General features: G+C 43.7%; 1 protein-coding gene across 1 annotated transcript; it reads right to left on the bottom strand.

The window, feature by feature from the left end:
* Positions 1 to 202: 202 nt before the first annotated feature.
* On the bottom strand, positions 203 to 17,403 carry sema4ab (sema domain, immunoglobulin domain (Ig), transmembrane domain (TM) and short cytoplasmic domain, (semaphorin) 4Ab). The gene is made up of 14 exons (XM_030788457.1): positions 17,307 to 17,403; positions 8,089 to 8,249; positions 7,841 to 7,900; positions 7,445 to 7,543; positions 6,546 to 6,651; positions 5,557 to 5,679; positions 5,097 to 5,224; positions 4,759 to 4,940; positions 4,363 to 4,507; positions 3,826 to 4,015; positions 3,259 to 3,374; positions 2,192 to 2,355; positions 1,767 to 1,852; positions 203 to 1,197 (listed from the first exon to the last, which is right to left on the bottom strand). The coding sequence occupies exons 1-14, from the start codon at positions 17,401 to 17,403 to the stop codon at positions 362 to 364; spliced, it is 2,493 nt and encodes an 830-aa protein (XP_030644317.1). The 3' UTR covers positions 203 to 361.
* Positions 17,404 to 18,910: the final 1,507 nt, after the last annotated feature.

The raw sequence follows: 18,910 nt of genomic DNA, 5'->3' as shown, positions 1-18,910 counted from the left end.
AAATTGAGAAACATTGGGGAAAAAAAAAACAGACTTTTAATTTACATTTCAAAAATATGCACGTAATGTACAATACACACCGAGAAATTACAACTTATGTAATTACAAGAAAAATATCAGTTCCTCACAGTTCTGTCCAACTGATGAAAATGTGCAGTGGTACCACAGTTAGTTCCATAGTGGTGATATGGACTGTCCTAAGACTGGTGCTTAACTCAGGGGAACGATTCCCATAGTACATAGTGGTTGAGAAGGGCAGTGAGTGGATTGGTGATACAGGTAAAGTCTTAGGACAGCTCAGCATTGGTTACAGCATTCGAAACAGCTAGAAAATGACCAAGTAACGTCACAGGTTCAGACATCAGATGGGCGTGTTAGGGAGATGCCCATTAGAACCACTGAGTGAACCATTGCTGATGGAAATGGGCGATTTCCCGTTTTGGGCCTGTCCGTTTTGCGCCTGACCGTTGCACTTGGCGGTACGAGGCGAATGGCCTTGCAGGGATTCCCTCTCTTGGGGGGTGGCCGCCCCCGTGCCCCTCTCGGCATCCTTACGGGGGCAGACCTGAGTTATGGTCCTGCCGCGACAACGCTGCCTCAGACCGTACAGCGCGATGGTTAGCAAAATGCTAATGCACAAAGCTAGCAGCACGGACACCACCACCAGCTCCTGCAGGTAGCTCGGCTGGGTGCCGTGCAAGGGCTCTTCTCCGACGCTGTCACGCGGTTGCTTCGCCTGCGAGGAGTCAAACCAGAGGGTGAAGTTCCGGCCGGTGCGGCGGGTGGAGCCCGCGTTGGCGTCCTTTTTGGTCACGGCCAGTTCCGGCTCTTTGGCTCTGATGTCCGGCTGTTTAGGAGGGACCGACCTGGGTGTGGGGGCTAACTTCCCTACCTCAACAGTGGCCTTGCCCTGGTGCCGGGTGGTGGTCGGGGGATGCAGGGTGGTGGAACTCTTCTGTTTGACCTGGTAGATGGCCAGGGTCTGCTGAAAACCGTTTTCCTCGGCCTGGCACATGTAATGTCCCAGAGTGATGGGCGTGGCCAGAAACTGGAGGCTGCCGTCCTGTTGTTTCAGGTAAAGGTCCGGCGAGAGCCTGCTATTGGGCCTTTGCCAGTGTCTGGTGGCCAATCGTGACGCCTCTGGACACTTCAGTCGCACCACTTCGTTCAGGGACACCAAAACCAGCTCACAGGAGGCTGCAAGAGATCAGTCAATCAGAAACCACTCAGGACTCGGGTCTCACTGACTACAAAACCCTACACAGATTACGCATCTGTAACAATGGGAGAACAATTAAATTGGCCTCACAGTCATTCTACTGTCCCATCAGGAGCTGTTTTGAGAGCAGGAATGAACTTTTGACTTTACAGGGTACTATCTAGATAGAAAGGCCTGCCAAAGGACGGATTTCACAGTATAAATGACATGTTAAATTTCAGTAACACTACTATACTCCTCTTGGTAGGACAGCGCAGTGACTGTGTTTTGTTCAGTGCACAAAACGTACAGTAACACTTATGTCTCTCACAAAGAGAATGTTCTGTGGATTAAAATAAACTACTATGGTACTTCCCAATAAATTCTAGATAATGGGAACTACTACTGCCCAAGCATCCACACAGTGCCAACAAACAAACAAATAAATAAATAAATAAATATCGGGCAGGCATTGTGTTTTCTCAGAGTGACGAAGGACCGTGTACCCTAAAATACCCGACTGTCACGCAATAGCGATCCAGTAGTACTCTGGTGTTGGGCCACATACCTGCAGTGGGTCTGGATGACCTGGGGGTGACAACAGGAGGAGCTCGACATGCCACTGAGACATTCCCTCCATCGACATCCTGACCACTAGAGAACACGAGGCATGGGTGTGAGAGAGAGAAAGTGAAAACCAAGCACAGGCCATGGAACGCAATCACTAAAATATTTACGATTTCACATTTTTATAATACGACCCCCTTTCAAGGACGAAGGCTGCAGGGAGGGGACATAAGGGTGCTTAAGTTCACTGACTCCAAAGTACTGTTTTGCACGTTTGTTTACCTTGACCTTTAGCTTATCTGAATTAACTAACCTATCCAATCGCCAAAGCCCTGATTAGACAAATTAAGCGTGCCGCAATAGATGCGTCCATGACCGCGGGGTGTCTAACGCCCAGGCTGGCGAGCACAGCTTCGGGATACTCACGTGCTGCCCTGGATGGTGGAGACGTCGGCACAGAGGCCGCGAGAATGGTCCCAGCCGCAGAACGGGTCTCGGGCCAGCACGCACTCGGCACAGTTCGGGTAGAACGAGCAGTTTGACAGCGGTACCCGGGTCACTCCCTCGGACGTACCGATAAACACCGATCCCTGCGAAGAAAAGGGTGGAGTTTGTAGTCACAGATCAAACTGGGAGGTCAGGGCTGGATCAGATGTTTAAGTTGGGATCAAGCCTGACCGTTTAGACAAGCGCTTCACAGAACCAATAACAATGAACTTTTTTCTCTGCTGAGTAGTGATGTGAGAGTTAATAATGCAGGGCACCTTTTCTGCTCTTCCAAGAAATGAATGCATTTAGCTTTACAGGACACACATTCATTGCTCAAAGGGTCCCTCAGGTGACGCACTCGTAAATAGAAGGATTATGAATAAAATCTATGTTCTTTAACGATGAAGGATGCCAAATAATGTACAACAAAGGACATATGCTACGATAAACGTTAACAAGCTTTCCAAGAAGTGCTTAATAATGTGGCGCACACAAACACACACACACACACACACACACACACACACACACACGCACACACACACACACACACACCGTATAAATAAGCTTAACGGACTCTACACTCAATGTACAGGTCACAGATCAGTAAGCATGTGTGCGGGTAATCAAGGCTAATCTCCACCCCAACGCAAACAAAACGGCTAGCAAACCCCAATCTGACAAACCAAAATACCTTCTAATAGGAAAAATGAACGAACTACCTGCACATCACATTGACCTCATCTAAATCATATTAGTTATTATTTAGCAATTCAAAAAAGAAAGGTGTTTACCTAGTTCCTAACATTCGTCCAGGTAATACATTTCAGAGCATTGGGAACAAAGGTTTTTCACTTTAAGGTCAAGGTCAAGGGTAAAAAAAAAATGAAGCAAATACATATATTTTTTGATTATGGGAACCAAACAGTGTTTGGACAAGAGAGAAAAGTCTATGCACATCCTCAGGAACTGATTATTAGACAAAGAGGGAAAGGAAGGTGTACCTTCAGGAGGGACAGCAGAAGGTTCTTCATTGGCTGTGGTTGCCTGAACACTTGCACCTCCTCAATGATGTGGGCTCCTTCCTCCAAAAGAACTGCTTTATGGAGGTATCCCAACTCTGGATGGAGGGATAATGAAAGGAAAGATTAGAGCAACCCCTGAAAGATTAGAGGGACCCTTCAGGTTGTGGTGAGACCTTCTTACTTGTGAAACTAAAGGTCTACACTGAAGGATATCTCTCTCTCCCACAAAACACTGTATTTTAAAGGATTCTTTAATACTAGAACTTGTTTGGATTCAACGTTTACATTTGGAGAAAGACCACAGTGTGTCGCCAGTAACATATCTGTGAAGTATCCCTGTTTCAGGAAGTTTGGGTAAAAGACCTCAGATTGAAATGATCCTTTAATGTCTAACCATCTGACTCATACCAAAATGTAACTTTTTTTTTTAAAGACTGGCCAAGACAAAGCGTCTAAACGTTTCTTTTTTGGTAATATGAATGTTCGAGTTTGAGTATATTTCGGATCGCCGCCCCCTGGTCATTTCCTCCCTGTAAGCACTCTCACCTGTAAGCAGGTAGAGGACGGTGTGCTCCTTGCCGTTAGCTGCCCGTACCCTCTGAGCGGCGATGTTGCTGTAATCCTGGTCGGCCGACGCCAGGGTGATGCGTCGTTTCGTAGGCTGTACGCTGGCATCGGCCAGAAAATTCTCTTTCACAAAACGCAGTGTGTTGTCTGAGGCGTTGTGGAGGCCACACTGCCAACATATAAAAAGAGAGAGAGAGAGAGAGAGAGCGAGAAAAAGAAACCAAAAAGTAAATCAAACATGTTTAATTGATCACAAGGCTGAGTCATAACTTAAAATTGAGCGACTTAAAACTGAAAATATACTTTACAAAAATCCATCAGGATATGGAGCTAGCACCATGGCCTCAATTCAGCACTCAAGCCCTGGAAGCTTAACTATATACGCAATTATCTACTACCTCTATGTCATTACTGTCAGCTGGATAATCAGGTGATATGAGTTCATTATTAATTAGTATTAATAGAATTAATGATCTAGAATGTTCTTTGGACACAGGCCCTACAAGAGACACTTGCCTCTCCAGGATTGGCTATTTTCTCCTGTACACGCGTGGTCCATCGGAGGCTGTCTCTGTTTAGAACTTTGTAATTCCCCGAAAAAACTGCCTTGATGTCACCAAGACTGAAGGCACAGACCGCTGACCGTCCTGAATTTATCGGCCTGGCCAAAGGGAAAAAAAGAGAGAGGAGAGAGAGAGAGAGAGAGAGAGAGAGGATGGAGTTTAGTTGCAGATGTTACTATACCTGAAGATGTAGTTAGTCAAAGCTCAACAAATTCCTCATAATTCAATGCCTGATTGCAGAATATTAGTAAAACTAATCTTCATATGTTGTCTGAATCTGTTTATCAAACATCAGCCAACAGATAAAAATAAACGGCAGTGTGCTTTTATTATGTTTTTCATTTCTTACCACTGAGGTCTGAAAATGCCATAGAACAGTGTGTCCTCGTCAGAGGCGCCCTCTGGTGGTGAGAGGGTGAAAACGTCCTGGAGGACATTGTAAGGCAGTTCTTTCTCAGCTTGGCAGAGGAGCTGAGCTTTGGCAAAAGTTGTCCAGCGCTTCTGCAGGGTGCGCTGGCCTCCCACATCACTCTGACAACCAAACAGACACATTACTTACAAACACTCACACGGAGAAACTTGAAGACAGAGACTTTACAAAGATTACTGTTACTCTCACTCAAACCCTCAAGCACACATACATGCATACAGACGGGCAGGAAAAATTTACTTAATTCTTTGCTTTACCGTGCAGACTTGTGCGATACGTGACACGGTGAACTTTTCGAGAAAGTCGTACTCTCGGCCGACCTCGCTGAAGAAGAAATAGACCTTCTCCTCACCTCGCACGAACGCAGAACTGATGAAGGTGGGTTCTGGGATAGGCAGAGAAGAAAGAGAGAAACTATGAACTTTTGAAAAGGACTGTTCCAGAATACAAGAGTCTACAGCTGTGTTTCCAGATGCCTGGAACGTTGAAAAAGTGCTTCGCAAAACCATACACTATAACAATTAACCTCATTAACAAACTGGGTTTTGTCATCTGAAGTACGTCAAGTCTTTGATAAATATCCGCACGACAAATACTTGCACTAAATACAATACAAATGGTGTCTGAGACAAGAGAAAAATGAAAAGAGCACTGAGTGATGGACGTGATTAAGAGCAACAGTCGTTTTAATATCTTTACACAGCAGAGCGGACGCACCCTCTAACCACCCCGGCGTGTCATCCAACTTCAGGTCAACATGACTGCCCTCGCTCAAGTGTCGGGAGATGACTGGCCGATTGCCCATGTAATCAGCAACTGTCCCTGTGTACAGCTCTCCATCTGAAACACACACATATACGCACGCACGCACACACACACACACACACACACACACACAAACACAAACACACGCAAACACACACATATAGCCATTTATATTCATTGTTTCCATACATAGTTTAATTCTATTGCACCAGAATAAAAGCCCTGTGTTCTTCTGCTTTTTCCAATCCTTGAAACTTTTTTTTTTTTTTTTTTTGTAATGATATAATCCGTGTGTTTTGAGACGGCTGACTTGTTTCTATAACCATGTTAGTTAAACTAAAAGTCTGCGGTGAACTCCCCTACCCTACATTTAAATAAACAGACAAACTACAAGGCCAATTAGATAATGGGATCCAGCGCAAAAGCTAGTTACCTTTCAGTCTGTCATTTTCAACAGAGTTTATGTTCCAACAGATACTGGAGTCGTATCAGAAATGAGGGGGTTTTGAGTGATATTTAGTCAAATGATACGGAGCAATCACTGTCAGCACATTTGGTGAGAGAACGGCGTTAAAATGAGGCGCAGAATGTGAATTTGAACGGTCAGGTGTAAGTCACATGTTACCCACCTAAAGATAAGTAGATCAAGAGAGGAGCTTAAAGCCAAGAGGATTAGGGGTGTCTGCGCTCTCTTTATTACACACTCGCTCGCTAACTCTCTCTCACACACACACACACACACATTACAAGCATGTATACATACATAAAAAATGACACGCAAGCCTGATTACCCATGCACGCACACTCACATACGCGTGCGTGCGCGCACACACACACACACACACACACACACACACATTAAAAAAATTACATTATTTCATCAGCGTTGTTCCCCTGCACCTCCTTGGCACTCAAACCCTGCGAGTGAAGAGTGACCTTACCCACAGTGATGGCAATGTTCTTTTGATAGGGATCATATGGGCTGCGACCTCTGCCTTCTTCAGGTTTCCCGCTGGGGCCCGTTGCCAAGGCGAAGTTCTGAGTGTTCTAAAAAAGAACACAGAGACGCAGCATCAGGGACAGGCCCTCTCATTCATCTATTAGAGATGGAACCCACTCCAATAAACACCTCCATGTCAGGGTTTCGCCGCGCCATCGTTCGGTGCCGAGAGACCCGGTTGCGTGACATGGATTACTTCTTCAACGTATAAAAAAGCACGCACATGCTCTTTTCCATCACATCACACACACACACACACACACACACACACACACACAGGCACAGCAGCTCAGTCAACGAAGCACGAAACCATCAGTGAGATTGCCGTGCACACATGAGTGGATTAGATATTGACTGCTGGTGTGTGAAGGACTAGCACGCATGTTTCTGAACTAAAAGGTGCACATTAACACAACTGAGGGTAATGAACTGAATGTGAGTTGACACAGGGTACCAGTGATGCAATTAGATTTCAAATTTACCCCAAAGACAAGTCACCAGATCAAGTCAGGACACACACAGGATAGGAACGAGCGAGAGAGAGAGAGAGAGAGAGACAGAGAGAGAGAAAGAAAACGACAGCAAGGAGACAAGGGCAAAACAGAGATCAAGAAAAGAAAAATCAAAAATGTTACTATGGTTACACGGTGGAGGATCAGAGAGGGAAAACAAATGCAAAGAAAAAAAAAAACCCACAGAGGTGGTTGGGTGGAAAATGGAACCTACAAGAAAGAGGAATAAGAGAGAGAGAGAGAGAGACAGTAAACGAAGAATGGTGATGGTGATGATGGAAATGAAACAGGAGAAGGAGCGTGAAACAGAGGGGCGGAAGGCTCTTACGATGTATGTGCAGCGTGGACTGAAGGCAAATGTTCCGCAGGCATACATGTGAGTGGAGTTTAGGACCTGGAGCACCCTCACAAAGTTTGGGCAGTCTGTCTAAAAGGGGGCGGAGCAAAGAGAAAACAGTGTCACCAATGATGTTCTGTTGCTCTGATCTCATTAACGCAGCTCAACAAGACACACGGAGCATAACACAGTTCACTCTCTCATATATGAGCAGCTCTTTCGATAGTTTACCTGAGGTCACACACAGAAAAACAACCTTAAACCTACCCAGCTGAAACCACATACTAATGAATGTAGATGGTGTTATAAATGTTCAGACCTGAGGTAGGTCAAATAAAGAAAGAGACTTCGTACTAAGAGAGAGACCCTAATAATAATTTTGTTTACCTTCTTTTTGCCTTTCATAGAGCAGTCTGCCAGATCTTTCTCTGTGGGTGACCAGTCCAGCTGGAATGACAAAAGAGAGGGAGACTCAGAGATTGCCTTCAGTCATGTTCAGTGAAAGATGTAAATCTTTCTCTGTAAATCAAGAATCACAGTCTGGAATATTTTGAGCACAGCAATGTGTGTGTGTTTTTTTTAGTAAATTCTAGGGTCCAGACACTAAGGACTAAATACCATTACAGGTGACTAACCCTGTTTTTAATGTCGATGGCCCAGGGATGGCTGATGTCTAATGCCAGGATAGAGTCTCGTGCTCCCACAAACAGCGTGTTCTCGTCGTTGCTTAGCAACAGCGTGGTGGTATTGTCTACGCCAGACATGTTGAAGACAGTGAGGGGCCTCCCTGGACTTCCTGCAGTATGACAAACGCGAAAGCAGAAAAAGGTTTAAAAAGGTTAATCAGATTTTTTTTTTTTCATTCCAAACAGAGTACATTGAAGGTGACTGGGACATTTCATGGAATGACGCAGAATCCTCATTCACTGGAAAGAAAGGACTTCACTATCACATATATCAGAAATCTTCAACGATTTCGAAGATTCAGAGTGACATAATACAGAATAAACAGGGAATAAATCAATTCAGACATAGTATAGCAAATCTCTCTCTCTTTCTCTTCCTCTTCTTCACTCTCTCTCGCTCTTACACACAAACGCACACACGCATTTCTCATTTCACACTTCACACTTCATGTTTCAAACATTTTCATAGTTTGCTATGTATACATAGGTACACAAGGCTAGCTTCAGCTGCCATAACTAAAATTCGTCAGGCGTCACATCCTGTTTGTGACTATGATATGACAGGGATTTGTGTAACATGAAATGCATCATTCTGCAAATGAACAAATGACTACAGGAATATTGTTTTATCATGTTATAACCTAAAGCTTAAAGACGGAAGAAATATTTAAAAAAATAAAAAAACAGAGCATTCAGGAGTGCTCGGATGTAACAGCAGGGGGCAGTCAAAACACAGAGAACATGCTGGAAAAAGAAACGCCAGAGTATTTACAAACACGTCTCAATCGGCATTCTACAAATTTACAAGGATAAGGGTTACAACGAGGAACCACTATGAGAGTGGAATGAACCTGACTGGTGACGGGTATTCAGTGGGACCTGAGCCCTCATTGACAAATGCTTGGCATATTTGAGACATGGGCCTTATCAAGACAACATCATGTCTGAGGGCACCCAAGTCTGATTTTGGGCAAAAAAATAGTGTCTCTCTGTGTCTTCCAGTAATAAGGAGAGATGACAGAAAGAGAAAGAGAGACAGACAGAGAGAGAGAGAGAGAGAGAGAGAGAGAGAGAGAGAGAGAGAGAGAGAGAGAGAGAAAGAAAGGGGGGGGCGAGAGAGAGAGATAATCAAGAAGCAGCAGACAGAGATACATTGTTTGATACTTCCAAGAACAGCACTGCTAAACAGCCATTACTGATACAATGACACACAGATACAGCAAGAATTAAAACATCCTCATCAGTGAGGTCGAGAACAGCATTGAATGACAAGGCTTTGGAACATTCCAGCTCAATCAACAAGTATTCACCAGTAAACATTTCTTCACTAAGTATACAGCTAATTATAATGTAAAGACCAGAGCACAGAGTGACAGAAAACCAGTACAAACTGTTTCAGGGGATAAAAATATTACCATGTTTCCGTTGACATGACCACTGATTCACCAGACAGCAGGTATAGAATACGCCGCTGGAAATGTCTTTTGTTTAACCGATTGTGTGAGTGAGGGAGAGAGTGCAAGAGGCAGATAAAGGGAGAGAAACTGAGACGAGAAAGCAAAATGTCGTGACCAGAGACCGGTCATGGCACTTTAAAATGAACCTAGCAGACTAACAGTCTCTTTCGATACGCGCTAATACAGAATCACACGAATAAGCGACATCAGACGTGTCGCTCCCCATGTCGTCTGAAAGCAACACAGCCATACAGTTTAAACCATAAAATAGGTCCTGTAAATGTTACATGATTAATTCTTGACCTAGAAACGTTTTTTTTTTTTTTTTAATGGAATCTGGCCGTCTCACGCTGCCATCAATTCAAGGGGATGACAACGAAAAAGCGCGGGTGAGCCCTGAACACACAAGTTAACAACTGAACATCGCTGCCAGACCAGCTTTTCAGATCTTTCCAGCGAGCTGTGGTCACCGATACTGGTGCCAGGTACCACCACAAACTAACTCGCGCTAAGTGAATTTTACGACTCTCTCCCTTCGCAACTGATCTCAGAGCCAAAGGCTCCAAACATCACAGAACTCACACAAATACAGCGGAAACCAAATTCTCGGTTTCGTACTCGGTTACTCATCGCCACGGACACTGTCGCTATAGAGTTTCTTTGACCGGCAACCTCAGCCTCTGGGACTTGACAGGACCCTTTTTATCCGGCCTCCTGACTTGATTCAGCCTCTGTCCGCTTACTCCTCTTAGCCAATCAAGTGCAAGAAGCTTTATTCTGAATGAATGTATGTAACTGACATTCAACATAATGTGCCAAATCAGATGGACAGATGCCCCAAAATACGAAACAAAAAATACTACTAATCATTATCTAAGATGAATTAAACACAAATGTATTAATCAACAACCGCGATTATTGACGAACATCCCCTACAGGGGGCTGCTGGCAACATTTTATCTTCTTTTTTTGGGGTCACTGGAGATCTTTTCCGTAGATTTTGGTTCTGCATGCACCCGCGAATGTAAGTCAAAACACCCACACAGTTCTCACTATTTGTCAACCACAGTCACCACACCACAACATCAAAGGAGTGAGATCGCTTCATACGGGCCATAAAATAACCTGTCTGTTTGTTCGTGTATTCGATTTTACAGCTTCCTTCACATCCTGCTATTCTGAATCTGAACCTTGTACGTTCTTGTGACCAACAGCTGGGCTTTGCTGAAGGTGATGTTAACTGAAGCAGCTGTTAATGGTACGTTAAATTGGTTGGTTGTCACCTGCTGTTGTTTCATAACTATATCTTGCAAGTATCACTCCCACTTCTTTGGTTGTCACTGTTAACCAAAGACTTCTCTGTGTGTGTGTGTGTGTGTGTGTGTGTGTGTACGCTATGTGCACTTGTGTGTGCATGTGCATGTGCAAGTGAGGGAGAGGAGTTTATGAGGGAGAGACGCTTCATTCGGTACACAAGACTGATCTACAGTGTGTGTGTGTGTGTGTGTGTGTGTGTATGTGTGTGTGTGTGTGCGCGTGCGCGTACCCAGATTCATTCAGTATTCAGTACGGGATTCACCAGTTAACACTCCAGTTACCACGATCGTGGCGTGCTCATGTGTGTGTGTGTGTGTGCCTGCGTGCGTGAGTAAAACTGCATGTACCGTGCGTGCATGCGGGCAGTCATGCATGGACGTGCGCGCAGGAATGTGTGCTCTGTGTGCTCTGAGCCGTGGAAAGGCCACCGGGTCAAAGGCCGAAGTCAAAGCCTCCGTGGTCGGGGCGGCAGGTGCGGCGAGGATTCGAGATGCGACCTGACCCTGAGCAGTGACAGCACAGAGCACGTAAGTCTCACGTACGACTGCATTAACAAACGTAATGTAACGGCCGTAAGAGCCGCTGAGGGTTGAGCGAGTAAAGCAACAGAGAGTTCGAGTTGGCAGTGACGGTAAACGACCTTAAGTCCAGCACTCAGACATGTGGGCAGTGTAAGTGCCAAGAGAAGGACAGAGTGAAGACTGGCTGGCTGAGCGCCGGTCTATACACACACACCGGCCGTGCAGCCACCGCACTTCAGCGAGATGTTCGCTGGACGAGCACTTTAATACAAGACAGATGGAGATCAAAGGCCAGAGGTCTGAACTAAGAGAGAACATGAGCGGAAAAAAAAAAAAAAAAACGCAAAGCCTTGGGTTTTAGATATCACGTGAACCGCAGAGAGAGAGAGGATAATGTTCGATGTAAAAAAATATCTTCGCTTGGTTTTGCTTAAACCATGCACGGAAGACATCTCTCCTGAAAATTTAGCATAAGGGTTTTTTTTTTTGTTTTGTTTTGTTTTTTTCACAATCAGGACGCGTAAAGTTTCAAAGTTTTCTGACTTATCAGATGGAACCGCGGCTTCAGAAAAGCAATGCGCAGAAAGCGCATCCGGCCTTTGATTTTTGCTAACATATTCTGTGGTGAGAACCTGTGAATTAAGCGTCGAGCTTAAGTTCAACCAAGCACAGCTGGAGACAGGAAACAGCTTTCTGTTCTGAGCTGAAAGGTAAGCCATGTTCTCAGAACGGTTTTCTAATTAAGAAGATGCTATGTAAAGCAAACAGCCCTCTGCATAAATGTCATGCTTATTTTTAAATCTGCGCTTCATTTCTCAGCACAAGCAGTTGGTGCCTAACTACTGTATGTGTCACCCCACGAAGGTGTTGGCAACTGTGGTTGGTGCATCCGTTCTACTAGCTGCAACCAAAAACTTGGTACAGTGCCTCCAAAGCAGAGAGGCATAAAAAAAAAAAAAAAAAATTCTGTGAACTACTTCCCATTCATCTTGTTTAAAGAAAATGACTAACAAATGGCATCCAGATGAGTTTTGAACCATCCTTATGAGCCAAACATTCAGTCTGTGATCACTGAAGGACGGATTGACCACCTGACCGAATTACTTTGTTTGCCATCTTATTTTTACATTAAAAAAAAAAAAAAAAAAAAAAAAAAAAGCTCCAGAGTTTGGGGTGGATGCACTTCACTGGCTGGCTGGCTGGCTGGCTGGCTGGCTGCGATGGTCGAGTTTTCAAGACACTTGTCATTAGCATCCTGAGGAGATGATGTGAACGCTGAGGCCAAAAGCCGATCTAACCAAACTGAGTCTCGCATACCTTTTTCTTCAACTTTGACCTCCACATTGAGGCCATGGCAATACAAACGCGTCAGGTCTGTGTGATTCATTTTTCAAGATGTATCTTGTCCAAATGCAACACAGCATTTCCCTTTTCTTCTACCACCGCTATTGAAAACATCTTCAAAGACTCCACATGAAAAATATCTGCTTTTATGTAAACCACCGTTACTCAAATCTAGAACTTGGGCCTGTTCTAAAAGAAAAGTTTTTTCATTAACTCCAGGGTTAACACACCTGATTCAACATGTTCTTCTAAATCCTTACAGCCTTGCCAGGTTGACTAAATGTTCATTTAATCTGTCTCATTAAATGAAAATTGCGCTGTCCAGTGTGTCTTCGTGACTAGATCTGGAAAATGCTAACTTATCTTGTGTCAACCATAAGGTCAGTGGTCGTGAAGAAGCAGTTCAAGTATACATGAGAGCGAGAGCGACCGTGTAAACACCCTGGTTCCAACATGTCTAGATCTACTGCATGTACTGGAAAGAAGAGGGGTATTTCACAAAAAGATTAGCCTATTCATGTCATCTGTCCATTTCATGCAGTCAAAAGTCAGCAATGTCATGTTGACCAACTCTGGCTTACGCTAACACGTTCAAGTTACTCAGCAAACCGAAAAAAATCTCACTGTGCAGGAATACACCCATTTGCTGAAGGGTGGTGTGTTACACAACGGTCGAACTGTTAGGAGCTGAGGATTTAGTGAAATCACTCCCACAGAGATTCGGAGTGTACTCCTCAAGGGCAAAAACGGGTTTTCGAAGAGAAAGGGCTAACAGTTCCACCCTGTCAGAGCGCAAGTCCCAGGGTCTGCTCGGAGTCGAGCGGAGCCAATATGACGCTTAATCCTCAGGGTTGACTCACAGCTCACCAGCTGTCTTCCTTCAGGCTTTACTGAGCCAGTAGAACGTCACCAGACCTTGCCCCCGCCCCCTCCTTCTCCCTTCCTCTCAGAGCATATCTCTCCTCCCAGCTTTGCTCCCAGCATTTTCATTAAATGTACTTCGAAAAAAAAAAAAAAAAAAAAAAAAAAAAAGGCACGGGTCCGTTTTTTTTTTGGTTTTTTAACGGGAAGATTCACTGATTTGTTTAGAAGAAACCGGAAGTCTTACTGGCACGAAACCCTCCCCATATCCTTTTTTTCTTTTAACCCCCTGTCAAAGGAAAAGAAACCAACCAAATAGAAACAGTCTTCTGCTTTCAATTAGCCTGTCCATGACTGTGCCACTCTGTCTGACACAGAAAGAGGAAAGAGAAATGACAATAGCATGCTACGCAGGGAGATGGTATGCAGTGGTGTTGGTGTATGGGCAAACAACTCAGTGACTGAAGGGTCGTGTGGTTTGCTTGCTTGACCCCGAAAATAATGCCTCCCTGTTTAGTGCCCTAGCCCAAGACATACTTAATACTGAGGTCGCTCCCGAAATTTTAAGTCGTTCTGGACAAGAGTACAATCAGAGCACAAAAAAAAACATCCATAAGTCCATATGTGGACCTCTACTTTCATAGCGAATGTCTGCTGTTCTTTTAGCCAAATGTTTTCCTCCGTGATCAAAGTGGATTGAAATCTTCAAACCAGACACAACATGGGATGACACCAATCAGAAAGCTGCAGATAGGTTTCACTGAGCTCCGTTATGATAACCAAGTGAATGTCACAGATAACTCCTATTGGGAAACAAGTAAAATGTTTCTGGCCTTGATTTAAAGATTGTCAACACGACGCTTTATGACAACCAGCTGGCTTCAACTGGCTCGGCTGAGAGGTTCCAGACTTTCTGTTAAGCCTTTAGAGAATCTGGACGTGAAAGTCTGCTCAAAGTCGCGTAAATCAAGTGGAATCGTGCAACCTGAGGGGAACTTCTGTCACAGGGAAATTGGTAACAGCATTGCAAACATCTAAATGATCCGAACGGAAGACTGTATGCTAGCAGTGCAATATGTTTGTGGTAGTTTGCTACAAACCCAGATATTGTACAGAAGATGGAAATGTTGCACTGTGTATCCTGATAAACGCCAAAAATTAAAGCTTTGTCCGCTGAAAGCACTGTAGCCAAGGGTAACAGAGAGTTAAACAAATTCTGGAAATGTGCGAAAAAGGTTCTGCGAAAAGACTGTTTTTGGAACCCATGCAAAAACGGCAGTAAATAACATCCATTTTGTGTACCCACACGAAAAGAACTCTGTGCAAGAAATGCACTGGATTACCAGGCGACCAAACCCATGCACTGATCAGCAGTCTATGCACTAACACATGCTATGTGTTACCAAGTCAGCATCTAACCCTAGTGCTGACATTAATGAAGTGTTAATGGGTGTTGTTTACGTGACAGTGTCTCAGTAAGTACTCTGTCGCCTGATTCACTGTGTCGCAGGTCGCTACGGAACCAGGCGTTTGGGGCGAGCGGAGACTCCGCAGGTCCTGCCGAAGACTCGTAATCGCCTGAACTGCTCAGCAGGTCCAGCTAGCACAACATAAAAGCTCTGTGTGAACTTTCACCCCTCACATGACTATTCCTCCACTGCATTTCTCAACCCCCCAACTATGTAGCTCTAAATGTGTCCAACACTATTCCTGGAGAGCTTGTCTGCTTTTGGGCTTTTACGATAACCCTGGATTTTTAATAAGCGATCCAATAACGATTCTGGAAAACAAATAAAAGGGCCGTAAAAACAAATTAATCCCTCTATTAGCCTCAGAAATGAGATTCAATCTTTTTAAAAATCCAAGTGACTGAGAACTTTGGTGACCTTGATAGAAACGTGGAAAAACTGCTAGAAGTCGGTGATGAGAAAAGGGAATGATGAGACACGGAAAAGAACATTCCAGAATGTAACCGATCTCCAGCCAGGACTCGAGTGCAACAAACTGACCCCATTTGTCTCCAAAATCTCCAATCAAATAGTTGGCTCCCAAAGAACAAGCATTCAAATAAAAACAAACAAACAAAAAAAAACCCTCAATACAGAAAGGAAACAAATGAATTCACAAAGTTTTTCAGTTCTTTTTTTCTTTTTAACTGGGCCAACTCCACTTCCTCTTTCCTAACCTCATTTACATCTTGTTCTCTCTAAACATTCTCCCAAATGCATACATTCTGAGTACCATTTATTACTGGATATAAGAGTGCTAAACTCTGTTTCTTGCTTCCAACAGTTTCTGATACCTTGTGCCAAAATGTTTAAACACGATAAGCGAAAGTCTACTTGAGCAATCAGCACTTGAATGAATGACAAAAGCTGGAAACAGTGGTTCCTTGGAATACGTTTGAAGTTCCAAAATAAACTTAATAATACTAGCTTTTTAAGTTGTCAAAACATTTTCAGGGTTAATGGTCCAGGTCGCACAACTGATTGTTTCAAACACTATCAGATCTTGAAGGAGAATGAGAGTATATGTAGGCTATACAAATTATATTTATATTTTTCTGCTGGAAAAAATTAGGTTGCCTGACCATTAAACCCACTTTAATAAATCCGAAAGTGAAATTTGTAATTCTCATTCAGAACAAGTTAGTCTTTTTTTTTGCAGACAAGTAACAATCCTGAAGCAAATGACCAATTTCATAGTTTAGGCAAGCTTGACTACAGTTTAAAATAATGTGAGGCAGATACGTTTTTTCTTCTCAAACCCCATTAAAGGGCTACTTTGTTCAAACCAAATAAACGACTCCATTCAACAGAGGTAATGAAAGCAAGATAAAACATCAAAAGTTCAGCTTTATTGCTGTGACAATGTTTTCTGCCTCTCTTCGCTTCTCTGCTTTTTTTTTTTTTCCCCCTCCTTTTTTCTTTTTACCTACACTGTGTGTCTTGTTATGCCTTCCCAGCTGTGGCTAACCTCAGAGAAGTAGGGCAACATACAACGACAAATAACAGGAAAAAAAAAAAAACCTCGACATTTTGCGCTCATTTATGATACCTGAAAGGATAACAAATCACTGCTCGAGTAAATTAACAAGCACAACGGGAGCTTCGATACAGACCACTGATTCAAAGCACAAATATGTTGTTCAAGACGAGTAAATCAGACTTCTGTCAAAAAGACATGATGATCTAAAGACACTGGCTTCAGGTCAGCGTTAGGACACTTACGGTGAAATCCAATTCCATTCCAGAGAATTAGATCTCCTGAATCAAAATCCATTTAGGTATGTTGACACAACACAAGGGAAACCACTCACTCGTTATTACCCTAGTTATCATCACCTTCTGTGTGATTCCCAAGTTTGGTCCCATGTGAGTCATGGAGGACTTTTATACATACTCAAAGTCTGGCAATGCCTTTACTTCTTCGCCATCCTTAGCAAAAAGCGTTAATTCAAACAAATCAGGTCAGTGGTATAGAAAACTTTCTCATTGTCCCAACAATGAACGACTCTGCTTACAGAGATAGGCCTAGAGAAGTTTTTTTTTTTATTATTATTACTAAACTAATAAAAAGTTCAGTAATAAAAACAAATAAAGTTTTTAACTTCAATCTCTTATCATCTGCTAGACTGGGTTTACAATTCAGTTATTGACAAACTTACCCAAAGGAAAGGAGATACGGGGGGTGAGGAGCGCCCTGGAGGTGATGAGGAGGTTCAGGAGGACCAAGGAGGCCCAGAGCGATCTCCCGTTATCCATTCTGACTGATAGAGACGGAGGAAGGGCGGAGAAAGAGGGAGCCGAGCAGGTGAGCTAGCTCAGCAAGATGGAGTCTTTGATCCCGTGCCCGTTAGCCGCTTGATTGCTAGCGCAGAGTAACCCACTGGGTTGCCTGGTTCTCTGTCCTTTGGATCCTGTCGTCATTGCATCTGTCACACATAGAATAGAGACACACATAGAGTCAAAAGTCAACTTCCCCGTAAAAAAAAAAAAAAAAATGCGTCACCCTTGTTGCTGCAACTGCTTCCTTTTTTTCTTGCAAAATTGCGCGGAAATCACTGAAGCATGATTTAAAACTAAATTCTACTGAATGGCTTAAGGCGAAATGACGAGATGCCCCATGACTTCTCCCCCCCGGCCCCCCCAACCCCCGAGATCTTCCTTTACCAAGTCACATTGAAAGAAGGATGACCGTCTGATGAGCTGAGGGTGGTAAATTATAGATGCTGATGATTAACGTGTTCTTAATTAATAATACATGATAATGAACGCACGAATGTGTGAGCATTAGAAAACCTAAGTGAGTTGTATGAATGAGTTGTGAGTTAGGTATGCCGTAAAAAAGTCAAATATGTAGCAACAAAATCCCTAATGCTAATAAAGAGAAGTCCTTGGTGCTTTATGTGTACATCACTCTACCGATTACAAATTGTTCTAGTCATCGTACACACAACTGGTTTACTCAGCTATCCTTTGCTTCAACAAGGATTAGCACAGATATGTCAACCTTCCTCTGGAGCAGAGAGGTCAGGTTGAATCACCTCCGTCTGGACACTAGGTGTTCATCTCAGACAGATTCAGCCATTAATCTCCATTAATAATCTGCAGTAACTTTAAATAAGAACTAAGAACAACATCCCATCGGAAAAAATTCAATCACAGACCCCCCCCCCAATCCCACCCCAGCCCCTGGTCCCACAAGGGACTTCCCAGACCACTGTTTCATGACTAAGTGATGAGTGTTTGGACATTATAAAATGTTTCTTCTTGACAATCAACCGCCGACAGGAACTGATCTCGTTCATGCCCACGCACATGTAAAGCTGTCAAAGAGCATGGATAAACCTGAGCAGGTGGGACAGGGATTTCAAACCTGCCATAGCCCACCTACATCAGTGTTCAAGCAACACTTCAGTTAATCACATGCTGAGGGAATGATTTACATAGTTCTTACCTGACAGGTTTCAGTGCTGGGGCAGAACAGCACAATAAAAATAAACCAGCAAACAATTTACAGACAGGAACAGCTCGGAGTCTGCAACCACCTCAATCCACCCGACCTTTAAAGTTTCTTTAAAGTGAACTATCCAAAGTAAACCACATAAAGTGCTGCCCTTTTTCGAGTTAAAAAGACACAAAAAAAAAGGTTGAAGTTCTCCTCCTGGAGACGGATGTAGCGGACGCCAATTCACCCAGATGTAGGTGAAGAGTAAAACGTAATGTTTGACCGGTGGTTTCCAGTCACGCATTTATGAAACTACATGAC

This window comes from Chanos chanos, chromosome 12 (assembly GCF_902362185.1).
Source record: "Chanos chanos chromosome 12, fChaCha1.1, whole genome shotgun sequence".
Taxonomy (NCBI): Eukaryota; Metazoa; Chordata; class Actinopteri; order Gonorynchiformes; family Chanidae; genus Chanos; species Chanos chanos.
This window is presented reverse-complemented; position numbering and strand designations above follow the sequence as displayed.